Source organism: Nerophis lumbriciformis, linkage group LG25 (genome assembly GCF_033978685.3).
Source record: "Nerophis lumbriciformis linkage group LG25, RoL_Nlum_v2.1, whole genome shotgun sequence".
Classification (NCBI taxonomy): domain Eukaryota; kingdom Metazoa; phylum Chordata; class Actinopteri; order Syngnathiformes; family Syngnathidae; genus Nerophis; species Nerophis lumbriciformis.
Window position 1 is genome coordinate 1845742 of NC_084572.2, and position 27189 is coordinate 1872930.

Below are 27189 nucleotides of genomic sequence, written 5' to 3' on the forward strand. Positions count from 1 at the left end.
ACCCATGGTGATATTCAAAAGGAAGACCTTGCCAAAAGAGACCTTTCCAGCCGGCGTCATCATAAAAGCTAACTCGAAGGGATGGATGGATGAAGAAAAGATGAGCGAGTGGTTAAGGTAAGTTTACGCGAAGAGGCCGGGTGGCTTTTTTCACGCAGCTCCGTCCGTGTTGATATACGACTCCATGCGCGCCCACATCACGCTGGTTTTTAATATATTATTAAAGTTTGACTGACCTATCTGACTGTTTTTTTGACATTCCTTTAGCGCAGTTAGATGCGGCTTATAACACGGGGCGGCTTATAGGTGGACAAAGTTTTGAAATATGCCGTTCATTGAAGGCGCGGCTTATAACCCAGGGCGGCTTATGGTGCGGAAAATACGGTATAAGTCGCACCCCCGGCCAAACTAAGAAAAAAACTGCGACTTATAGTCCGAAAAATACGGTACATTTTTAAAGCATTTATCGGCCGATAATATCTCTAATTTGATACTTTAAATAATATAATAAATATTCAAAAGCATTGGAGAAAAAACAGGAAAGGTCATTTATTTCTGTGAACAAAAACATTTTTTGCAAGCGACACCAACTAGCTAACGGCATTATTTTAGCTAGCATTAGCCACTGAAGGAGAGCGATTCTTTGACGTGAAATACAAGGAGATAAATAAAGACCATGTCCTCCATCTTCATCAAGCTCTTCTTCTAACACGGGTGATGGTCAGGAACTCTCTTCCTGCAAACGACAACAACACGTCAGCGCCAGGTGTCCGTTTGTCCTTTTGGCGCGCGTGACTGACCTGGGAGCAGCTTTGATGATGTTGTCCACTCTGAGGATCATCTCCGCGGCCTCGGAGGCGCTCAGCAGCACCTGACGTTTAACCTGGAAGGACTCTGTGATGCCCATCTGCGCCATGTTGCCCACGGTGCCCTCCGACATGTCTGCGGGTCACGCCTCGGTTAAGCCGTGCACGTACAAAAACTCGGACATGCGTACTCACTCAGGCCGAAAGTGGTCTTGTTGTCCTGGTGCGCCGCGCGCAGTTGAGCCACCAGGTCAGCGCTGTCGTAGCCGGCGTTGTCAGCAATGATGGTGGGCAGCTGAGGAGAAAGCTGATGGTCAGCTGACAGCGAACAAGATGACCGGTAGTTATTTGTTTACCATCATTAGGGCCTTGGCGAAGGACTCCATGGCGACTGCCTCCTTCCCTGGCGTCTTATTGGCCAAATCACTCACCACCTTGGCCATCAACATCTCAGAGCAGCCTGACAAGACAGCAGCTCAGCGTCAGGGGTCAGAGTTATGTCATACCTGCCAACTTTTGAAATCAGAAAAACCTAATAGCCAGGGTCCAGGGGCCGCAGGCCCCGGTAGGTCCAGGACAAAGTCCTAGTGGGGGGTTCACCGACGCAAAATGATTATTAGCATTCAGACAGGTTAAAATGTTGCTAAAACCATCACTTTTCTATCAGTTACAGTGACTTTTCAAAACAAAAATATTACAGCAAAAATCATATGGGTTGATTCAGGGCCGGCCCGTGGCATAGGCCGTATAGGCAAATGCTAAGGGCGCCGTCCATCAGGGGGCGCCACGCCAGTGCCACAAATGTTGGAGAAAAAAAAAAAAAAAAAAAAAAGTTGGTACTATTATTTCTAAATACAAAAAATAATCCCACGTTAATTAAAATGCAAAGTAAAGCCTATATAATAGAAATATTATTTGTTACAACATTTACCCCCCCCCCCCCCCGCACGGTGCACCCCCTCCCTTCCCGTATCATGACTCTTTTTGGACGTCACCACATCAAAAAATCAACACAAGATGTCAAAACGGCCAAAACTGTCAGGTGCCCAGGGAAGAAAAAAGAGAAAAGAAGAGGAGGAGAAACGAGAAAAGACAGAGATAGCAGGTAGGTAACGTTAGCCTACATGAAATTATTTGTCTGTTACAGAATGTGATAGTAACCTGGCTTTTTAGCATTAAGCTAATGTTACATGATTCGGCAATGGCTACCGTATTTTCCGCACTATAAGGCGCACCTAAAAACCACAATTTTTCTCAAAAGCTGACAGTGCGCCTTATAACCCGGTGCGCTTTATTACGATTCATTTTCATAAAGTTTCGGTCTCGCAACTTCGGTAAACAGCCGCCATCTTTTTTCCCGGTAGAACAGGAAGCGCTTCTTCTTCTACGCAAGCAACCGCCAAGGAAAGCACCCGCCCCCATAGAACAGGAAGCGCTTCACCCGCCCCCGGAAGAAGAAGAAAAAACGCGCGGATATCACCGTACGTTTCATTTCCTGTTTACATCTGTAAAGACCACAAAATGGCTCCTACTACGCGACAAGGATCCGGTTCATAAAAAGACGCAATCTCTCCATCCGCACACGGATTACTACCGTATTTCACAGCGACTGATATTCCTGTGAACCGCACTGTGGAACGGGAGCACGTACGGTGAATATTCGCACCACAGGGAATGAGAAGTCATCCTTCACTGTGGTTCTAGCTTGCCATGCTAATGGCCAGAAACTTCCACCCATGGTGATATTCAAAAGGAAGACCTTGCCAAAAGAGACCTTTCCAGCCGGCGTCATCATAAAAGCTAACTCGAAGGGATGGATGGATGAAGAAAAGATGAGCGAGTGGTTAAGGGAAGTTTACGCGAAGAGGCCGGGTGGCTTTTTTCACACAGCTCCGAAGGCGAACACACCTTCACTAAGACGGGCAGATAGCGCCGGTCGACATACGCCAACATCTGCCAGTGGATCGTAAATGCCTGGGCAGATATTTCGGTCACAACTGTGGTCCGAGCTTTCCGGAAGGCAGGATTCACAGAACTGCTGCACAACAACAGCGACACTGAATCCGATGACTTCGACGAGGCGGAGCCGGCCATTTTTGGATCCCACGCTTGCGCAACTTTTCAATTCGGACACCGAAGACGAAGAATTCGAAGGATTTACGAATGAAGAATAACTTCAGAAGGTGAGCGCTATGTTTATTTTGTGTGTTGTGACATTAACGTTCGAGCAACATTATGTTGCTATTTATTGCTCTACACCATTTTGAATTTTACTATGTTTGTGATTGCACATTTGCGTACATTTTGGGACAGAGTTGTTAGAACGCTGGTTTTCAATATATTATTAAAGTTTGACTGAACTATCTGACTGTTTTTTTGACATTCACTTTAGCGCAGCGTTTTTTTGACATTCACTTTAGCGCAGCGTAGGCGCGGCTTATAGTCCGGGGCGGCTTATTGGTGGACAAAATTATGAAATATGTAATTCATAGAAGGTGCGGCTAATAATCCGGTGCGCCTTATAGTGCGGAAAATACGGTAATCAATAAATAGCTAGTTCTGTTTTAACGTCGGGTTAATATTGTGGAGGGGGCTAAATTGTTATGGAAAATAATGTAACGTTAGGTAATTACAGTACTCCCACCTTACATTCCTCAGGGACATTTGTATTAGATCTTTTAAGCAGGTATTTTTTGTTTACATTGTTATTGCCTTCTGGTTAGCTAATGTTTGCCCTGCAGGTAATAGTCACTTTTCCACCCCTTTATATATTAGGTATAGTTGTAAGCCTAGTTGTTAAAGTGCACATCATTAATGTTAATTAAGCAATATGTATGTAAAAAAATATTGTATTTCATATATTCATTTTTTATTTTTTGCATTCATTTATTTATTCTTTTTTTTTTTTATCTTGTTAACTATTCTGATTGTTAATTTGCTTTCTTTAAGTAAAAAAAAGGTCAAAGACAAAGCTATTCGGTTTCTTGTGAGTATATACACTTCACTGCCGATGTGGGGGGGGCGCCACCTAAAATCTTGCCTAGGGCGCCAGATTGGTTAGGGCCGGGCCTGGGTTGATTGACATGTTTATTCTGTAAGCTAACTTCAATAGTTTGAAATTATTTTGACAGTTAATGCCAGTTATCCTGTCAACCTTTCACAAGACTTCAATTTGTTCATTGAAAGTATAAACACTTTTTACAGTAAACAAATGGTAAAACAGTACTAAACAATTCCATAAAAAAAAAAATTGGTGTCATTATTAACTTTCTGTCCAAGCTTGTATAATCTACTGCCTTGTTCAATTGTAAAAAATATTCTTTGCCTAAAATTCACATTTCTATCACAATTATCATACTGTAAACATGGTAAGCTAACTTCATTAATCAAATCAAATCAAATCAACTTTATTTATAAAGCACATTTAAAATTTACCACAGGGGTAGCCAAAGTGCTGTACAATGAGCAGGTTAAAAGATAAAACGAGTACCGAGCAAACACAACACAACACAACACAAACAGAACCCGATAAAAAATAAATAATTAAAATAGAATTAATAAAAACATAAAAACATAAAAACAGGATCACAGCAGGTGTATTATGGGGCGCCATTGCAGGATGGATATCACTCAGTGTTAAAAGCCATGGAATAAAAGTATGTTTTTAAGAGAGATTTAAAAACAGGAAGAGAGGAGGCTTGTCTAACACTCAGGGGTAGGTCGTTCCAGAGCTTGGGAGCAGCAACGGCGAAAGCTCTGTCACCTCTAAGCTTCAGCCTTGTGTCAGGGACCGTCAACAGCAGCTGATCGGCTGATCTTAAGGATCGGGTGGGGCAGTAAGGCTGAAGGAGGTCGGAGAGATAGGTTGGCGCGAGGTTGTTTAGACATTTAAAAACAAATAAAAGGAGTTTAAAATGTATTCGGTAACGCACAGGGAGCCAGTGAAGGGACGCTAAAATAGGGGTGATGTGCTCACGTCTGCGGGTCTGTGTTAGCAGACGAGCAGCAGAGTTCTGCACGAGCTGCAGGCGGGCGAGGGAGGCCTGGCTAATGCCAACATACAGGGCATTACAGTAATCAAGACGAGTCGAGATAAAGGCGTGGATTAATTTCTCAAGATCATGTCTTGATAGAAGCGGTTTCACTTTCGCTATTTGGCGTAATTGATAAAAGCTTTTTTGAACGACGCTGCTGATTTGTTTTTCGAATTTAAAATCTGAGTCAAACTTTACCCCCAGGTTTGTGACACAGTCGCTGAGATACGGGGTCAGAGTGCCGAGGTCAACGTTGGGGGAGGGAGAGCGACTTGGACCGAACAACATAACTTCTGTTTTATCTTCATTTAGGCTCAGGAAGTTAGCTGAAAGCCAGACTTTGATGTTAATTCAAATTAATAGTCCTGTCAGTAGCATGGAATTACAATTCAAATGTAGTTTTTTTGTAAGCCTTTCAAAAGAATTCAAAATATGAAAACTTAATGACAATTAATTGAAGCCATCAGACACTTGAAAAGTGGCACATCACATCTCTAATGTAATCATTTGAACTTTTCAACAGAAATAGCACTGCAAAAATATTAAGGACATACTTCTGTATTTTGGTAGTTATGCTGTCAACATTAAACAAGATTTCTTCAACTTGGACTTGAAAGCATAAATAGTATAAACACTTTTAACAGTATAACAGTACTAAACAATTCCAATAGATAACATTGGTGTCATTACCTTTTTGTGGCTAAAATCCAAATGTATTCTATCAGATTGATCATACTGCAAAAATGATATGGTAACTTTATAAGTTTACTTAATTAAAATGTAATTCAATAGCATCATTAGCATGGACGAAAAACGTTGAAAGTTTTCCACTTGTATCGCTAGCAACGGCATTAGACTTGTGTTCTTTTGTCCCAACGTGGTCTTTTACATCGCTAATTCCTCCGTGTCCGATCGAAAAATCTTGTCTGCACAAGGTGCAATTCACGTAGTTTTCACCCTTTTTGGAACGGATAATTATTCCCGGATAGGCTTTTGAATATTCTTCACGGAATGACTGCAGTTTTCTTTTCGGTTTAAGACTCGTTTGCGATTTTTCTCCGGCTGATTCCATGATCGTTCGCTCGTTTGGAAACAATGGCAACTGGTGCCTCGTGCTTGGCAGCGGTGCTATAAATAGCCTCGCGCATGGCATTTGGAATGGCTCGATAGGAAGTTACGGGAAGCAGTGTCGATTGTCATTGTTGTTACGCGATTTCGTGAATAAAACTTTTTAAAAAAAATATTTTTTTAATTAATGAAAAAACGTATTTTTTATCACTGCAACCGTAACCCGGAATAGGTTGATGAAAACCGTACTAATTACGGGAAAACAGGAGTAGTTGGCAGGTATGTTATGTGTAAAGGAGGGCGTGTGTACCTCCGCCGTAGACGGTGCGCGGCTCCTTTATGGTCTGAGCCAACACGCACAGAGCGTCGTGCAGAGAGCGCTCCGCTTCCTCCAAAATCTGCTGAGTCGCTCCTCGCAGCACGATAGTGCACGCCTCACCTGGAAGGTCAAAGGTCAGACGTCACCTGTGAGCGAATCAACAAACGCATGTCTGCGAGTGTGTGTGTGTGTGTGTGTGTGTGTGTGTGTGTGTGTGTGTGTGTGTGTGTGTGTGTGAGTGCGTACCCATGGCCACGCCTGAGAAGTGGATGAGCGTGTCCTCGCCGATCATCACTTCCTCGATCAGCTTGCAGTGACCCAACTTCGCCAATTCAGGATGCTCAAAGGTCGATGTGATCTCGCCGCCTGCACGCACACATTTAATTCACACATTTAATTTACAAGTGCGCGCGCTAGAGATGCGCGGTTTGCGGACACAACCGCGGAGTCCGCGGGTCAGGCGGTTGAAATAAAAAAAAATTAGATTTTATCCGCGGGTCGGGTCGGGCGGTTGAAATTAAAAAAAATTTGATTTTAAATAGATTCAGGCGGGTGGCAGTTAAACCAATTGGGAAATATATATACATACCGTATTTTCCGCACTATAAGGCGCACCTAAAAACCACAAATTTTCTCAAAAGCTGACAGTGCGGCTTATAACCCGGTGCGCTTTATATATGGATTAATATTAAGATTCATTTTCATAAAGTTTCGATCTCGCAACTACGGTAAACAGCCGCCATCTTTTTTCCCGGTAGAACAGGAAGCGCTTCTTCTTCTACGCAAGCAACCGCCAAGGTAAGCACCCGCCCCCATAGAACAGGAAGCGCTTCTTCTTCTACTGTAAGCAACCACCCGCCCGCGTAGAAGAAGAAAAAGCGCGCGGATATCACCGTACGTTTCATTTCCTTTGTGTGTTTACATCTGTAAAGACCACAAAATGGCTCCTACTAAGCGACCGGGATCCGGTTCATGAAAAGACGCAATCTCTCCATCCGCACACGGATTACTATTTCACAGCAACTGATATTCCTGTGAACCGCACTGTGGATACAACGGGAGCACGTACGGTGAATATTCGCACCACAGGGAATGAGAAGTCATCCTTCACTGTGGTTCTAGCTTGCCATGCTAATGGCCAGAAACTTCCACCCATGGTGATATTCAAAAGGAAGACCTTGCCAAAAGAGACCTTTCCAGCCGGCGTCATCATAAAAGCTAACTCGAAGGGATGGATGAAGAAAAGATGAGCGAGTGGTTAAGGTAAGTTTAAGTTTACGCGAAGAGGCCGGGTGGCTTTTTTTACGCAGCTCCGTCCATGTTGATATACGACTCCATGCGCGCCCACATCACGCTGGTTTTAATATATTATTAAAGTTTGACTGACCTATTTGACTGTTTTTTTGACATTCCTTTAGCGCAGTTAGATGCGGCTTACAACACGGGGCGGCTTATAGGTGGACAAAGTTTTGAAATATGCCGTTCATTGAAGGCGCGGCTTATAACCCAGGGCGCCTTATGGTGCGGAAAATACGGTAGTTAAATGTTGTTACCCACATACGAAAAACGAGCAGGCACCTGCAGCATATGCCACAACAGAAGAAGAAAAAAAAAGAGATGGCAACGCCGGCAGCAAACGTGGTACGCGACAAACTAAAAAAGGGAATACTAAAGACCAGGGGCAAAAAAGGCCAGAAAAGTTCAGCGTGGACTCGTTTTTATGAGGTTGTAAATCAGGATCATAGTAATGCTGGCTACGTGATTTGCAAGAGCTGCGACGCTGTTTATGTCTACGACAGTCACAAAACCGGGACATCTAACATGGTGCATCACATTTGTGCAAAACCCCGAACCTCCACAAACACCCTGAGCATGAGCAGTTTCGTCCGCTGTGATCCCAGAAGAGTGCCACGGGATGTTAAAACAAGATAGAACGCAGCTGCCTGCAGCAGTTTGAGTGGCGCGAGCGCGCTTGGAGGTGCGCTCAGCGCGGCTCCCAGATGATTGCGCACTGGTGTGCGTCTGGGCCGTGACAGCGTGGCACGCATTGAATGTCTCTGCTACATTGGATCAGTCTCCTTTCTTTAACAGGCAAAAGCTTTATAACCTCACTAATACCTTGCATCGTCTATATTAGATATATAACAACGGGCGGGTGGCGGATGGCGGGCGGGTGCGGTTTTGATTAAATGTTAGTTCGGGTGGATGGCGGATGGTTGACGACTTTTGTGATGCGGTTGCGGATGAAATAATTGCCTATCCGCGCATCTCTAGTTCCCACACTTTTGACGACTTAGGTCGTACACTTTTCTCCATTGATGCAATAACCTCAAGATGTTTCTCCGCTGAACTGTTTTCCTCTGCCATTTTTCAATTTTTTCCAGGCAAAGAAGACGGCGTCGTCACGTGAGCTGCACATGACACATCATTGGCTGGCTTACTGCCACCTCATGAGACGTAGCCTCAGTGCCACCCTGGCGCTGTTTTGTACTTATTTTGATTATTGTTTATCAGCTGTTTGTAAATGTTGCAGTTTATAAATAAAGGTTTATAAAAAATTTAAAAAAAAGGTAGCCTCAGCGCACGCGCATAGCATATACCGTATTTTCCGCACTATTAGCCGCACGTAAAAACCACAAATTTACTCAAAAGCTGACAGTGCGGCTTATAACCCGGTGCGCTTTATATATGGATTAATATTAAGATTCATTTTCATAAAGTTTCGGTCTCGCAACTACGGTAAACAGCCGCCATCTTTTTCCCCGTAGAAGAGGAAGTGCTTCTTCTTCTACGCAAGCAACCGCCAAGGTAAGCACCCGCCCCCATAGAACAGGAAGCGCTTCTTCTTCTACTGTAAGCAACCACCCGCCCCCATAGAAGAAGAAGAAGCGCGCGGATATTACGTTTCATTTCCTTTGTGTGTTTACATCTGTAAAGACCACAAAATGGCTCCTACTAAGCGACAGGTTTCCGGTTCATGAAAAGACGCAATCTCTCCATCCGCACACGGACTACTATTTCACAGCAACTGCCTAAAGACTTTCAAGAAAAGCTGGCTACTTTCCGTGCATATTGTAAAAACAAGATAGCTGAAAAAAAGATCCGGCCAGAGAACATTATCAACATGGACGAGGTTCCACTGACTTTTGATATTCCTGTGAAATGCACTGTGGATACAACGGGAGCACGTACGGTGAATATTCGCACCACAGGGAATGAGAAGTCATCCTTCACTGTGGTTCTAGCTTGCCATGCTAATGGCCAGAAACTTCCACCCATGGTGATATTCAAAAGGAAGACCTTGCCAAAAGAGACCTTTCCAGCCGGCGTCATCATAAAAGCTAACTCGAAGGGATGGATGAAGAAAAGATGAGCGAGTGGTTAAGGTAAGTTTACGCGAAGAGGCCGGGTGGCTTTTTTCACGCAGCTCCGTCCATGTTGATATACGACTCCGTGCGCGCCCACATCACGCTGGTTTTTAATATATTATTAAAGTTTGACTGACCTATCTGACTGTTTTTTTGACATTCCTTTAGCGCAGTTAGATGCGGCTTATAACACGGGGCGGCTTATAGGTGGACAAAGTTTTGAAATATGCCGTTCATTGAAGGCGCGGCTTATAACCCAGGGCGCCTTATGGTGCGGAAAATACGGTATTTTGATTATTGTTTATCAGCTGTTTGTAAATGTTGCAGTTTATAAATAAAGGTTTATAAAAAAAAAAAAAAAAAGGTAGCCTCAGCGCATGCGCATAGCATAGATCCAACGAATCGATGACTAAATTAATCGCCAACTATTTTTATAATCGATTTTAATCGAGTTGTTGCAGCCCTAGAATATAGGTTGAAAAGGATTTGCAAATCATTGTATTCTGTTTTTATTTACGCTTTACACAACATGCCAACTTCATTCGTTTTGGGTTTTGTAATTTTTTTTTAATTGTCTGCAACGAAAAATTCGAACTTATCGAAAAACTGGATACATCACCCAGGCCTACATTTCATTCACACACACACAAAACCATTTCATTCACATGGCACGCACACACACGCACAAATACACACACCACATACCAGTGACCAAGGCCAGGCGCTCCACGCCAGCAAAGTCGGCATGCTCGATGGCCATGACGCCGGCCTGAGCAAAGAGCTGTTCGGGGTAGTTGTAGATGAGCTGCCTGTCATCACAAAAAACCAGCAACAATAAGACGGCGCATTGAGGGGGTGTGACCAGACAAGAGGACGCCAGGTCAACGTCACCTGTTGATGAAGCAGTTAATGCCGTGTTTGAGGATACGCTCCACTTTCTCTTTCATCTTCTCCTTCTCGGCCAGCTCGATATCAGCCACCTTCGCCATGGAGTCCACGCGAACCCTTGATCCAAAGATCTGCCTCACAGACATCGCACGTTTGTTCTTTGTTCTTAAGTCCAGAAAGAAATGGGAGCGGGGCTTATTCACCTTAATCTTGTCAGTGTCCATGCCTGTGTTAGCGATGAGGATGTTGACATTCTCTAGCCTCTTGGGTTGGTTCACTCCGATCTTCTTGTCCAACAGGAAACCTGAGGAAGCACATGGCCGCGTGACTTCACAGCAGCCAGGAGGAACTCGGCGCGCTCACCTTCGTCCAGGTAGGAGTCGGTGAGGCTGCCACCCAGCTTCTTGATGATGTGGATGGCCTCCAGGTTGCCTGAGCCTTTTAGCCTCATGACGGCGTCCACAGCGAGCTGGGAGAAGTGGGCCTTGTGGTGAGTCAGGAGTTTGGACGACAGCGTGGTGCGCGCGATGTTCAAGAGGTCCTCTTGGAAACGGGCAGGGTCGTTGCTATGGAGGACGAGGAGGGGGCGTTAGCACAAGTTCTGCATCAATGTTGGCGTTAACGAACTTTTTGTGTCTTTTTAAGCATCGAAATCAGAAAGGACACGCATTTCCGGAAGATTTTTTTTTTTACCATCTATGCCAGTGATCCTCAACAGGCGGACCGCGGTCCATGTCGGGACCCAGCACGAATTATAGTAAAAAAAAATAAATAAATAAAAATGTTTTTTTTATTATTATAATTATTATTAAAAAAATAATAATTGTATTTATCTGTGAGTTATCGCTAGCGCATGTCAACGTTCTTTGTTGTTTTTAGTCAAATATCTCCACGTTTCGTTTACACTTCTCGTGTCTCACTCTCTCCGTCTCTCTCTCTTCCTCTCTCTCTCAGAGAGAGAAAGAGAGAGAGACGGAGTGAGAGCGAGAGAACGCCACTCTGATTGGCTAATTCCGGGGTATGGGTTGTCATCTCTTTCACAACGACGCGCTGATAGGCTGTTACCACCTGGGTCATACACATGTGCACAGTGCATGGAACCTTTCACTGCAGGCACACAGTTGTCTCGTATCGCTACTTCGCTAACTGTTCACTTGTCAGTCACTGAATGTGAATCAAATCACAATGGCATGCTCCAAGTTGGCTCAGGCTGGTAAAAGAAAGGTGGACAGGGAAAACCGACGTTTCAAGGAAGAATGGACAGAGCAATATGTTTTCATCCTACCTACTGCAAGTACCAGACCAATGTGTCTACTATGCAACAGTACTGTTGCTCTGGTGAAAAGTGAAAATCTGAAACGTCACTATCTGAAAGAGCACCGCGAATTTGAAGAGACATTTCCTCATGATTCAGAGCTAAGAAAAAAAGAAATCACGAGGCTGAAAAAGCCATATGAAACATCAAGCAAGATTTTTGTTAAATCTATGACACAACAACAAATAGCAACAGAGCAGTGACGTGCGGTGAGGTTGATGGCTGGTGAGGCACTGACTTCAACACAGTCAGATTTACAAACATATGAACCCTAAAGAGTATCTTATTCACCATTTGATTGGCAGCAGTTAACGGGTTATGTTTAAAAGCTCATACCAGCATTCTTCCCTGCTTGGCACTCAGCATCAAGGGTTGGAATTGGGGGTTAAATCACCAAAAATGATTCCCGGGCGCAGCGCCGCTGCTGCCCACTGCTCCCCTCACCTCCCAGGGGGTGATCAAGGGATGGGTCAAATGCAGAGGACACATTTTTTCAAAGTTCTTATTTATTTTTGTTTCAAAGAAAATATTTCATGTATTTTATTGGATATTTATTTTATTTTTGTTAATTTTAAGAAAATGTTAAACTACCTACCTCCTGCTATTATATAAGCTTGACCGATAATAAACGGACCCAGCCTGTTTCAAAAAAACATTTGTGGACCTTCAAGATTTGTACTTGAGGACCCCTGATCTATGCTTTCTCCGGGTCAAAACTGCGGTTTGCTTGTTTTTTTTAATCGATTATCGCTTTCCGCCGGGGTTTTGTTTTGTTTATGTTTGCCCGTGTTGTGCCAAAATGTGATTGCCTGCCAAAAATGTATTTCCTTGGCGTGTTAGACAAACACTTTAACTTTCTGGTTATTGTAACGCTACGTGTTTGACATTATTTAAGCCTTTCTCTTGTCCGGAAAATGACACTTTGCCTTTTCTGTGGTATTGATGAGATTAAAAGGACTGTGGTTTAATCGGATATACAATTGTAACTGTTCTTTCTTCCTGCACATAATAAATATTTATAAAGTGTTTGGATGTATTCATTTATGTAAAATGTTCATTAAATGTAATATTGCCTGACAAAAATTGATTCAACGTAATATTTTGATATTTGCAAACACAAATTTTACTAGAATACCCTATGGGCATTACATATATCAAATTCAAGTACCGTATTTTCCGCACTATAAGGCGCACCTAAAAACCACAAATTTTCTCAAAAGCTGACAGTGCGCCTTATAACCCGGTGCGCTTTGTATATGGATTACCGTATTTTCCGCACTATAAGGCGCACCGGATTATTAGCCGCACCTTCTATGAATTACATATTTCATAATTTTGTCCACCAATAAGCCGCCCCGGACTATAAGCCGCGCCTACGCTGCGCTAAAGTGAATGTCAAAAAAACGCTGCGCTAAAGTGAATGTCAAAAAAACAGTCAGATAGTTCAGTCAAACTTTAATAATATATTGAAAACCAGCGTTCTAACAACTCTGTCCCAAAATGTACGCAAATGTGCAATCACAAACATAGTAAAATTCAAAATGGTGTAGAGCAATAGTAACATAATGTTGCTCGAACGTTAATGTCACAACACACAAAATAAACATAGCGCTCACCTTCTGAAGTTATTCTTCATTCGTAAATCCTTCGAATTCTTCGTCTTCGGTGTCCGAATTGAAAAGTTGCGCAAGCGTGGTATCCAAAATGGCCGGTTCCGTCTCGTCGAAGTCATCGGGAGTCAGTGTCGCTGTTGTTCTGTGAATCCTGCCTTCCGGAAAGCTCGGACCACAGTTGTGACCGAAATATCTGCCCAGGCATTTACGATCCACTGGCAAATGTTGGCGTATGTCGTCCGGCGCTGTCTGCCCGTCTTAGTGAAGGTGTGTTCGCCTTCGGAGCTGTGTGAAAAAAGCCACCCGGCCTCTTCGCGTAAACTTCCCTTAACCACTCGCTCATCTTTTCTTCATCCATCCATCCCTTCGAGTTAGCTTTTATGATGACGCCGGCTGGAAAGGTCTCTTTTGGCAAGGTCTTCCTTTTGAATATCACCATGAGTGGAAGTTAGCATGGCAAGCTAGAACCACAGTGAAGGATGACTTCTCATTCCCTGTGGTGCGAATATTCACCGTACGTGCTCCCGTTCCACAGTGCGGTTCACAGGAATATCAGTTGCTGTGAAATACGGTAGTAATCCGTGTGCGGATGGAGAGATTGCGTCTTTTTATGAACCGGATCCTTTTCGCTTAGTAGGAGCCATTTTGTGGTCTTTACAGATGTAAACAGGAAATGAAACGTACGGTGATATCCGCGCGTTTTTTCTTCTTCTTCCGGGGGCGGGCGGTAGCTTACAGTAGAAGAAGAAGCGCTTCCTGTTCTATGGGGGCGGGTGCTTACCTTGGCGGTTGCTTGCGTAGAAGAAGAAGCGCTTCCTGTTCTACCGGGAAAAAAGATGGCGGCTGTTTACCGAAGTTGCGAGATCGAAACTTTATGAAAATGAATCGTAATAAAGCGCACCGGGTTATAAGGCGCACTGTTAGCTTTTGAGAAAATTTGTGGTTTTTAGGTGCGCCTTATAGTGCGGAAAATACGGTAATATTAAGATTCATTTTCATAAAGTTTCGGTCTCGCAACTACGGTAAACAGCCGCCATCTTTTTTCCCCGTAGAAGAGGAAGTGCTTCTTCTTCTACGCAAGCAACCGCCAAGGTAAGCACCCGCCCCCATAGAACAGGAAGCGCTTCTTTTTCTACTGTAAGCAACCACCCGCCCGCGTAGAAGAAGAAGAAGCGCGCGGATATTACGTTTCATTTCCTTTGTGTGTTTACATCTGTAAAGACCACAAAATGGCTCCTACTAAGCGACAGGTTTCCGGTTCATGAAAAGACGCAATCTCTCCATCCGCACACAGACTACTATTTCACAGCAACTGCCTAAAGACTTTCAAGAAAAGCTGGCTACTTTCCGTGCATATTGTAAAAACAAGATAGCTGAAAAAAAGATCCGGCCAGAGAACATTATCAACATGGACGAGGTTCCACTGACTTTTGATATTCCTGTGAACCGCACTGTGGATACAACGGGAGCACGTACGGTGAATATTCGCACCACAGGGAATGAGAAGTCATCCTTCACTGTGGTTCTAGCTTGCCATGCTAATGGCCAGAAACTTCCACCCATGGTGATATTCAAAAGGAAGACCTTGCCAAAAGAGACCTTTCCAGCCGGCGTCATCATAAAAGCTAACTCGAAGGGATGGATGGATGAAGAAAAGATGAGCGAGTGGTTAAGGTAAGTTTACGCGAAGAGGCCGGGTGGCTTTTTTCACGCAGCTCCGTCCATGTTGATATACGACTCCATGCGCGCTCACATCACGCTGGTTTTTAATATATTATTAAAGTTTGACTGACCTATCTGACTGTTTTTTTGACATTCCTTTAGCGCAGTTAGATGCGGCTTACAACACGGGGCGGCTTATAGGTGGACAAAGTTTTGAAATATGCCGTTCATTGAAGGCGCGGCTTATAACCCAGGGCGCCTTATGGTGCGGAAAATACGGTAAGTAATGTTTATGACAACCTTTTTCCAAAACAATATAGAATGTGAGATATAACAGGAAAATGCATACTTTTATCATTTGTTTTCAAAACGGTCGCAAAAAAATGGGACCCCAAAAAATAGACAAAATTCCTAGCGCCAACACTGTGCATGTTTATGTTGAAGACCCAATAGCAGCAGAGCACCTGTGGTCCACAGCCGCCTCCCGCAGCGCATCACGGGCCGCCTGTGTGGACTTCCTCCAGCCTGAGATGATGGTCTGTGGGTGGATCTTCTTGGCGATGAGCAGCTCCGCCTCCTGTCATGGTACAAGCAAAGCGGGTCCTGTGACCTCATCTTTTTACATAAAATTTGAGATGTAGCAGCTTTTTACCCGGAGAAGCTCGGCTGCCAAAACGGTGACAGACGTCGTTCCATCGCCGACCTCATCATCCTGGACCTTGGACATGTCTATACACACACATGCGCACACGTCAAGTTGTGCGACACGGCCGCCGTAGAGTTAACACCGAGCGACTTCACTCACCAACAAGAACTTTAGCGGCCGGGTTGTCGACACCGATGGCCTTCAGGATGGTGGCGCCGTCGTTTGTCACCGTCACTGTGGCGTCTCTTCCCCCTCCAAGCAGAATTTTATCCTTGTGATGACAACACACAAACATGGTCACAGACGGTCTACGCCTGCGCACGAAGGACGACGTGGAGTCAGTGAACGCCTCACCATGCCTTTGGGTCCGAGAGTGCTCTTCACCAGATCCCCGATGGCAATGGCGCCCACAAAAGACGACTGCAGGAACAACACTCACGTTACTTTAGCAAACAATTATCATTCAGTAAGAGTCAGCGGAAGATACACACCAGACGAGCAGTTTCAGCTTTCTCCTCATCAGCTCCATGCTTGAAGATGTTGACGGGGGCCATTGACAGGGACGCCTGCAGACATCAACTCATTTTACATCCTTCTTCAAGCCTGATAATTGACTATCCATCCATCTATCTATCTATCTTCTTCCGCTTATCCAAGGTCGGGTCGCGGGGGCAGCAGCCTAATCAATCAATTCCTTTATTGTCATTGCCAGAATAACACTTAAGTCAACGAGATTTTGATTGAGCTTTGTCTAGCGGCATAGAAACTGCATTGAAGGGCAGGTTGACCATAGTCTACAGTTTAGCATTGTCAAAAAGATGGCGAATAGAGGGGTGTGAGGGTGGGAACAGTCAGATGTCTGATGGGTGTTACGTTGATGTTGCAGCAATGCAATGTCCAGAGCACAATTATTGAGGTGGTGAAGAGTGAGGTAATAAGATGGTCCGTGGCAGCAAAGGGGTAGGCTGTTCATTTAGCAGTCTCACAGCCTGGGAATACAGACCGTGAGACAGTCTGGTGGTCCTGGTGCGAATCGATCTATACCTCCTTCCAGAGGGTAGCAGGTTGAAGAGGCCATGTGCTTGGTGGTATCTGGCCTTCAGGATAGGGATGTCCCGATCCGATATTTGGATCGGATCAGCCGCCGATATTTGCAAAAAAAAGCGTATCGGCAAGGCATGGGAAAATGCCGATCCAGATCCAGTTAAAAAAACAAAAACCCCGGTCCGTGTTTTCCAACGCACCTATTTAAATACCGTAATACATTCCACTTTTCTGCTGCTCCCTAATTTCCGTTCCGCATTTTCCAGCACACCTTCAACACATCCACAGGTCTGTGGATTCTCACGCAGTTGCTTTTAGCTGCTGGCATTACACGACAGGCTCTTCTCACTCTTTTCTGTGTCTCCCTCTCACAGACAGACAAGCGCACCTTCTTACACACGTCACATACTGTCACATCATACGTCACATACCGTATTTTCCGCACTATAAGGCGCACCTAAAAACCACAAATGTTCTCAAAAGCTGACAGTGCGCCTTATAACCCGGTGCGCTTTATATATGGATAAATATTAAGATTCATTTTCATAAAGTTTCGGTCTCGCAACTTCGGTAAACAGCCGCCATCTTTTTTCCCGGTAGAACCGGAAGCGCTTCTTCTTCTACGCAAGCAACCGCCAAGGTAAGCACCCGCCCCCATAGAACAGGAAGCGCTTCTTCTTCTACTGTAAGCAACCACCCGCCCGCGTAGAAGAAGAAAAAGCGCGCGGATATCACCGTACGTTTCATTTCCTTTGTGTGTTTTCATCTGTAAAGACCACAAAATGGCTCCTACTAAGCGTCAGGGATCCGGTTCATGAAAAGACGCAATCTCTCCATCCGCACACGGATTACTATTTCACAGCAACTGATATTCCTGTGAACCGCACTGTGGATACAACGGGAGCACGTACGGTGAATATTCGCACCACAGGGAATGAGAAGTCATCCTTCACTGTGGTTCTAGCTTGCCATGCTAATGGCCAGAAACTTCCACCCATGGTGATATTCAAAAGGAAGACCTTGCCAAAAGAGACCTTTCCAGCCGGCGTCATCATAAAAGCTAACTCGAAGGGATGGATGAAGAAAAGATGAGCGAGTGGTTAAGGTAAGTTTAAGTTTACGCGAAGAGGCCGGGTGGCTTTTTTCACGCAGCTCTGTCCATGTTGATATACGTATGTTTGTGATTGCACATTTGCGTACATTTTGGGAGTGAACAGAGTTGTTAGAACGCTGGTTTTTAATATATTATTAAAGTTTGACTGACCTATCTGACTGTTTTTTTGACATTCCTTTAGCGCAGTTAGATGCGGCTTACAACACGGGGCGGCTTATAGGTGGACAAAGTTTTGAAATATGCCGTTCATTGAAGGCGCGGCTTATAACCCAGGGCGCCTTATGGTGCGGAAAATACGGTACTTATACGCCCTCACTGAGCAGAGAGGTAGCAGCATGGCTAACGTTAGCTGTGATGCTAGCGCAGCCGTGCGAGACAACCTTCCCTCTAAGGTGCGCGCCTGTGCAATTGCGCACTGCTCAAGCGTCCTCTGCGCACGGCAAATCTATGCCACGCACAAAATCAAATAAAAAAATAAGCGCATAACAATTTTCGACACACGGACACGACAGAGAAAAGTTTTCGTCATCGTTGTTCAAATATTGTAACGTCTGTCGAGACGCTTATCTCCATTCGGTGCCACACGCCCACACCATCAAAATGCCGAGGCAAACATTTCCACATCAACACCGTATGAAAAAAAAAGTGATTTTTTTAGTTGTGATTTCCTTCTCTGCATGAAAGTTTAAAAGTAGCATATATTAATGCAGTATGAAGAAGAATGTTTTAATGTAGACACATAGAATCATCATACTGCTGTGATTATATGCATCAAGTGTTCATTCAAGGCTAAGGCAAAATATCCAGATATATATTGTGTATCGCAATATGGCCTTAAAATATCGCAATATTAAAAGAAGGCCATATCGCCCAGCCCTAGTTCAATGATGCTATTTCTGTTTGTCATGTATAATTTTGCCTATTTTGTGTTTATCCTTGAATAAACAGGTCCGTTTCTTGTTACCAACCATTGTGTATTATTCAAACTCCCCTAATTCAGCTGGCTAGTTGTTATCAAGAGTACTAAAACCCTTTTCAACATGATTCTGACAACTAAGTAGGCTAAATAACTTTAATACATGCTCGGATAGGCCAGTATCGGTATCGGATCGGAAGTGCAAAAACAATATCGGTATCGGATCGGAAGTGCAAAAACCTGGATCGGGACATCCCTACTTCAGGATGTTGTGTACTCGCTTTAGGCAGAGAGTTGTGTACATGGCACTCATCTCTGGGAGTATTGTCCTTGTAATTTTCCCCTGGAAAGCCCAGACTTCCCTCTCCCCAGCCACTTCGTCCGGCTCCTCTCGGGGGATCCCGAGGCGTTCCCAGGCCAGCCGGGAGAGATAGTCTTCCTAACGTGTCCTGGGTCTTCCCCGTGGCCCCCTACCGGTCGGACGTGCTCGAAACACCTCCCTAGGGAGGCGTTCGGCTGGCATCCTGACCAGATTCCTGAACCACCTCACCTGGCTCCTCTCCATGTGGAGGAGCAGCGGCTTTACTCTGAGCTCCTCCGGATGACGGAGCTTCTCACCCTATCTCTAAGGGAGAGCCCCGCCACCCGGGGGAGGAAGCTCATTTCGGGCGCTTGTACCCGTGATCTTGTCCTTTCGGTCTTAACCCAAAGCTCATGACCATAGGTGAGGATGGGAACGTAGATCGACCGGTAAATTGAGAGCTTTGCCTTCCGGCTCAGCTCCTTCTTCGCCACAACGGATCGATACAGCGTCCGCATTACTGAAGACGCCGCACCGATCCACCTGTTGATCTCACGATCCACTCTTCCCTCACTCCGTGGACAAGACTCCGAGGTACTTGAACTCCTCCACTTGGGGCAAGATCTCCTCCCCAACCCGGAGATGGCACTCCACCCTTTTCCAGGCGTGAACCATGGACTCGGACTTGGAGGTGCTGATTCCCATCCCAGTCGCTTCACACTCGGCACAAGATCTTGGCCAGGTGAAGCCATCAGGACCACATCATCTGCAAAAAGCAGAGACCTAATCCTGCAGCCACCAAACCAGATCCCCTCAACGCCCCAAAATTCTGTCCAAAAAAGTTATGAACAGAATCAGTGACAAAGGGCAGCCTTGGCGGAGTCCAACCCTCACTGGAAAATTGACTAAATAAAACTAAATCAAGAACAATGAGTGCTAAAAGTTCGGGAAAATAACTATATTTAAATAAATTAAGGCTGAAACGACGCGTCGACGTAGTCGACGTCATCGGTTACGTAAATACGTCGACGCCGTTTTTGTGCGTCGGCGCGTCGCATATTTACGTCACACTACTGTCATGGCGGAGCGCAAAGCAGACGATGCGAGCGAGGGGAAAAAAGCACGCCAAAAGTCGTCAAAAGTGTGGGAGTATTTCAATAAACGGCCTAATAATGTTGTTGTATGCACACTGTGTCGAGCGGAAATGGCCTATCATAGCAGCACAACGGCTATGAACGAACATTTGAAAAGAAAACCCCCGACAGCGTTCTTGCCATCACCATCAACAAGTCATTCGTCCGCGTGCGTATACGCTGTCATTATTACACAAAAACATGAATGTGTCATTTGTATCTGCGTTGTAAATTCATAAACTAAAGCACCGTTTGCTCTGAGAGGCGTGTTTGGCGTGCCTGTTCAGTGTTTACAAAGACGCGCTCCTCTTTAACGCTGTGGAGAGGCGGCGGCGGCGAGCAAGCGGCGAGGCGGGGCGCGCCGGGAGCGACGCCGCAAGAGACAGGGGACGACGAGCGAGCGAGGAAGAGGAGCTGAAAAGCGAGGAAAGAAAGAGAAAAGAGTTGGAAGAGAAAAGACTTTGTGTAAAATTAAAAGATTGTAAACCTGGCAAAGCCGTCTGGCGTTCAGTCTGTCGGTCCTGAAAGAACCCCACGGCACAAGACGTGTCACAAACGCTAACGTTAATTAGTTGTGCAAATACCTTTTACAACATTAACAGTTACATATACTATGTACAAACCAACAATTAACTTTCACTTTAATCATACTATCATTGTTGTGTTATTAAGCAAAATAAGCAATACTTTTACTTTTGTTGAAATGTTTACACTGTACACTTTTTTGTATTGGATGTTTAGCTTTATTTTTTGCACATTTTAGCAAATAAGCAATACTTTTACTTTTGTTGAAATGTTTACACTTGTTACAGAATATTTCCGTTTTGCACTTTTTTGTATTGGATGTTTATCTTTATTTTTGCACATTTTAAAGCAAAATAAGCAATACTTTTACTTTTGAAATGCTTATACTATTCCAGAATATTAAGATTTGCACTGGATGTTTACTTTTATATTTGCACATTAAAAAGCAAATAAGCTACTTTTAATTTTGTTAAATGTTAAAAGTTTTAAATGTTTACATTGTTACAGAATATTTTGTCATGTTGTTGTCAATGTTGACATAGTGGCCATACTTTTTTTTTTGTAAATAAAAGCCATGCCTTTTGAAAAAACTGGCCTACATTTTTTCCTCTTCATTTTAAATAAAAAAAATAATCGGTAAAAGGAAAAATAATCTATAGATTAATCGAAAAAATAATCTATAGATTAACCGATTAATCGAAAAAATAATCTATAGATTAATCGATAGAAAAATAATCGTTAGCTGCAGCCCTAAAATAAATCAAGAACACTGTATGCGAAACGTTCGCAAACCAAGAATTCCGAGGTCCATTAAACGCAGCATCATTCACCGTGGAAAGCACTGGAAGCTTTACAGCATAGTACCAAACTAAGTGAATTAAGGCAAGAACACACAGATTAAACAACTTTTAGGCAATACAATGGCAATGAGTTGTAAAAGTCACCACATTAGTCATTCTGCTATGTCATGTTCTTTTACGGCTCGCTGACAGCCACAAAGGCAGAATGACGAGCTAAGCTAACATGCTAACCCGCAATGGTGAGAATAAGCCCTATAAAAAAGGACACAACACAACAGACTTCTCCATTACTTCGTTTTATATGAAACAATGAACATTCGAAAGCATCACATGACGTGTAAGGATGTTTAAATCCAGCTCGGACGCAAGCAAATTAGCGGTTTTGATGGCAGCTTAACGCCCATGTGCTCGCCGGCGAGCGCTGCTCGCTAACGTAGAGCCAAGCCGCGCAGAGGAAGAAGCAACGGCGGATTCTTAATATTGGCTCAGTCTGAATGTTTATCCTGAAGGTCAGTGCTGTCTTTAGTGCCATTTGTGAGGGTACGCAGTCAATATAGAAGGAAGAAACTCACCATGATGCGCTTGGTTTTGGCTACGCACAGCAAGAAGGGAAGGACAACGGCGTTACGTCACTCACGTAAAATACGTAACGTTTTCTTCAAGCGACGCCCTCACGCAAAATGCGTAACGTTTTCTTCAAGCGACGCCCTCACGCAAAAGGCGTAACGTTTTCTTCAAGCGACGCCCTCACGCAAAATGCGTAACGTTTTCTTCAAGCGACGCCCTCACGCAAAATGCGTAACGTTTTCTTCAAGCGACGCCCTCACGTAAAATGCGTGACATTTTTCTTAAAGTGACGCCCTTACGCAAAAATGCGTAACGTTTTGATAAAAAGTGACAGAAAAGACACATCGTCACAATATTAAGAGTAATAAGAGAAACTAAATAAAATAAGAGAATATATTTTTAATACAATTATTTTGTATATTGTTGGGTTGCAATCACGTGACCTCAAAGCACTTCCGGGTTCCAGGGTCCCATTAGGCCACTGTTTATTTACATGCATCAGTGCCGATTTGGGAATATTTAGAACGGGTTAGCGACAAATACAGGTAAAAGCCAGTAAATTAGAATATTTTGAAAAACTTGATTTATTTCAGTACCGTAATTGCATTCAAAAGGTGTAACTTGTACATTATATTTATTCATTGCACACAGACTGATGCATTCAAATGTTTATTTCATTTAATTTTGATGATTTGAAGTGGCAACAAATGAAAATCCAAAATTCCGTGTGTCACAAAATTAGAATATTACTTAAGGCTAATACAAAAAAGGGATTTTTAGAAATGTTGGCCAACTGAAAAGTATGAAAATGAAAAATATGAGCATGTACAATACTCAATACTTGGTTGGAGCTCCTTTTGCCTCAATTACTGCGTTAATGCGGCGTGGCATGGAGTCGATGAGTTTCTGGCACTGCTCAGGTGTTATGAGAGCCCAGGTTGCTCTGATAGTGGCCTTCAACTCTTCTGCGTTTTTGGGTCTGGCATTCTGCATCTTCCTTTTCACAATACCCCACAGATTTTCTATGGGGCTAAGGTCAGGGGAGTTGGCGGGCCAATTTAGAACAGAAATACCATGGTCCGTAGACCAGGCACGGTTAGATTTTGCTCTGTGTGCAGGCGCCAAGTCCTGTTGGAACTTGAAATCTCCATCTCCATAGAGCAGGTCAGCAGCAGGAAGCATGAAGTGCTCTAAAACTTGCTGGTAGACGGCTGCGTTGACCCTGGATCTCAGGAAACAGAGTGGACCGACACCAGCAGATGACATGGCACCCCAAACCATCACTGATGGTGGAAACTTTACACTAGACTTCAGGCAACGTGGATCCTGTGCCTCTCCTATCTTCCTCCAGACTCTGGGACCTCGATTTCCAAAGGAAATGCAAAATTTGCATGGTTGGGTGATGGTTTGGGGTGCCATGTCATCTGCTGGTGTCGGTCCACTCTGTTTCCTGAGATCCAGGGTCAACGCAGCCGTCTACCAGCAAGTTTTAGAGCACTTCATGCTTCCTGCTGCTGACCTGCTCTATGGAGATGGAGATTTCAAGTTCCAACAGGACTTGGCGCCTGCACACAGCGCAAAATCTACCCGTGCCTGGTTTACGGACCATGATATTTCTGTTCTAAATTGGCCCGCCAACTCCCCTGACCTTAGCCCCATAGAAAATCTGTGGGGTATTGTGAAAAGGAAGATGCAGAATGCCAGACCCAAAAACGCAGAAGAGTTGAAGGCCACTATCAGAGCAACCTGGGCTCTCATAACACCTGAGCAGTGCCAGAAACTCATCGACTCCATGCCACGCCGCATTAACGCAGTAATTGAGGCAAAAGGAGCTCCAACCAAGTATTGAGTATTGTACATGCTCATATTTTTCATTTTCATACTTTTCAGTTGGCCAACATTTCTAAAAATCCCTTTTTTGTATTAGCCTTAAGTAATATTCTAATTTTGTGACACACGGAATTTTGGATTTTCATTTGTTGCCACTTCAAATCATCAAAATTAAATGAAATAAACATTTGAATGCATCAGTCTGTGTGCAATGAATAAATATAATGTACAAGTTACACCTTTTGAATGCAATTACTGAAATAAATCAAGTTTTTCAAAATATTCTAATTTACTGGCTTTTACCTGTAAGCGACGATGAAAGCATATATAAAATGGGATGGAGTGGATTTATACACAAATACAAAATAATAAAAATACAAATACAAAATATTTATATATAAAAAATAGGAAAAGATTGGAGGCACATCCTGTCTTCACATCTGGAAGGGTCCACAAATGAAGCATTAATCCAAATTTACACATGTGTTGCTAAGTAACATGATTGCCATAACATGCCTTGCCGCTGTGATCGTGACGCTAATGAGAAAAAGGATAAGTTTGTTTGCAGTTGATTTCCTGCTACAAATATTAGCCTCATTCACAATTCATGTATGCAGTTGTTTTTATAGTGTGAAGTTCATATTTGGTGTCATTATTTTTGCTGTATATGTCGCTGTTGTTGAGCAATGTTTGCAAGATTTAGCATGCTGTTGAAATGTATTCATCTACAAAACCCAAAAGCAGTGACGTTGTCACGTTGTGTAAATTGTAAATAAAAAGAGAATACAATGATTTGCAAATCCTTTTCAACTTATATTCAATTGAATAGACTGCAAAGACAAGATATTTCATGTTCACACTGGTAAACTTTGTTATTGTTTGCAAATATTAGCTCATTTGGGATTTGATGCCTGCAACATGTTTCAAAAAAGCTGGCACACGTGGCAAAAAAGACTGAGAGAGTTGAGGGATGCTCATCAAACACTTATTTGGAACATCCCACAGGTGAACAGGCTAATTGGGAACAGGTGGGTGCCATGGTTGGGTATAAAAGCAGCTTCCATGAAATGCTCAGTCATTCGCAAACAAGGATGGGGCGAGGGTCACCACTTTGTCAACCAATGTGTGAGAAAATTGTCGAACAGTTTAAGAACAACATTTCTCAACGAGCTATTCCAAGGAATTTAGGGATTTCACCATCTAAGGTCTGTGTCACGTTCAAACACTGAAGACATCTATTAAACAAGACAGAAGGCAAGGAATCAAACAGAGACAGAATTCAATTTGGACTCAATATTGAGGAGGGACATGGCCACTGCACTCTCTGTACAGTCCTGCACCACGCTCTGACGAAGAAGGTTTTCGTCACCTCCTTTATTCAGATGTTCAATGTTCACGCACCAACACATGTCACAGCAGGAATGGGGAGTATGTAAAACAGTCATTGTTTTCGGTCGCTTTGAAGTCCAAGAAGAGGATGTCTCGGGTTTGGGCTCTTCCTGGATCCAGCTGGGGCAGGTGTTGGAGGACAATGGATAACCCCTCCCGTCTCCTGACCACAGGTACTTCAAGAGGGCAGCGGGTCGTAAACAGCGTTGACCTCAGTCACCAAATAGTTGGAAGAGAGTTTGTGAAATACTTCAGAGAGAGTTCGTTTAACACTTCAAAGAGAGTTCCTCTGGAAGTTGAGCAGATCCTGCCATCTGTCCGTGTTGAAATCACAGTGGAGTTTTACGAGCCTTCTTCCTCTTGTTAGGCCTCGAAAGACAGCATTCATAATACAACATTTCTTTTGTGATAACTTACAAACAATTATTCCAACAGTCAAAAGGTTAAGAGAATCTGGAGAAATCACTGCATGTAAGCAGTAAAGGATATCACCACATGGGCTCAAGAACACTTCAGAAAACCACTGTCAGTAACTACAGTTGGTCGCTACATCTGTAAGTGCAAGTTAAAACTCTCCTATGCAAGGAGTTGGACAACATCGGAATATCGGATATCGGCAAAAAAGCCATTATCGGACATCTCTATTTGTAAGTGCAAGTTAAAACTATACTATGCAAAGCCAAAGCCATTTATCAACAACACCCAGAGACGCCGCCGGCTTCGCTGGGCCCGAGCTTGGAAACTCCGGACCAAAGAGGGAAAGAATCATCCGGATTTTTCTAGGCGCAAAGTATAAAAGTCAGCATCTGCGAAGGTATGGGGGGTGTATTAGTGTCCAAGGCATGGGTAACTTACACATCTGTGAAGGCACCATTAATGCTGAAAGGTACATACAGGTTTTGGAGCAACATATGTTGCCATCCAAGCAACGTTATCATGGACTATTCTCCGCGCCTGCGGTCTGCTCTGCTGCTAAGACTTCTGGGTAATGTAGTGTGGAGGATGCATATATGTTTAAGAGTTCTTTCTTTTGACATAGCCATGTTTAGAGTGGATAGTACTTTTCCTTTGTATATTCTCTTTGTCTTCAGATTGTCTGTTTAGTGTCTTAAACCAAACCCCCTTCCTTATCAGTGCTGCGAGGGGGGCTTTCTTTGTGTGCAAGAAGTTGGCTTTTCCGTTTGAATGTCAGATCAACTAGAGTAGCCGATATGAATGTATTGGTTGAACTGATCTCCTAAAGCTTTAGTAAAACTTGAAAATATTCCAATTCTGTCTTGATGGTCCTTCTTACTAAGCATATATGTCATCGAAAGAACTTGGGATTGACCAGTAATTTAGAATTCCCTGAGAGGAAGAGCTGGTCTGATGCAACAGTAGTTACACAATAACTACCAACACAATGTATTTTGACAGATATTTGATTTCTTTAAATAATCTTAACTGGAGTGACAATGTTGTCCGTCTGCCGAGCTAGCTAGTAAAAGACGTGATAATGATTTCAAACTCTTCAAGAATGTTCTTTTTCGCTGGTCTTCTTTAGGCTCCGCCTACCGCCTCTGCGATTGGCTGGCTGGACAGGCAGGCAGTAGATGTGCATGGGGAACTTCCTGAAGTAACTGCTGACCCAGGGTCTGTAGGAGGATGAACACAAACATGGCAGTGAGTATCTGGCATCTTCCAGGTCACGTGTCAGGACATATACATACAAACCCCGTTTCCATATGAGTTGGGAAATTGTGTTAGATGTAAATATAAACGGAATACAATGATTTGCAAATCCTTTTCAACCCATATTCAGTTGAATATGCTACAAAGACAACATATTTGATGTTCAAACTGATAAACCTT

General features: G+C 43.7%; 1 protein-coding gene across 1 annotated transcript; it reads right to left on the minus strand.

The window, feature by feature from the left end:
* Window positions 1-524: 524 nt before the first annotated feature.
* On the minus strand, window positions 525-22214 carry cct2 (chaperonin containing TCP1, subunit 2 (beta)). The gene is made up of 16 exons (XM_061984477.1): window positions 22125-22214; window positions 16211-16285; window positions 16074-16139; window positions 15879-15990; window positions 15726-15802; window positions 15538-15650; window positions 10847-11049; window positions 10687-10787; window positions 10487-10614; window positions 10301-10404; window positions 6474-6593; window positions 6219-6347; window positions 1163-1266; window positions 1002-1101; window positions 801-942; window positions 525-736 (listed from the first exon to the last, which is right to left on the minus strand). The coding sequence occupies exons 1-16, from the start codon at window positions 22125-22127 to the stop codon at window positions 706-708; spliced, it is 1608 nt and encodes a 535-aa protein (XP_061840461.1). The 5' UTR covers window positions 22128-22214; the 3' UTR covers window positions 525-705.
* Window positions 22215-27189: the final 4975 nt, after the last annotated feature.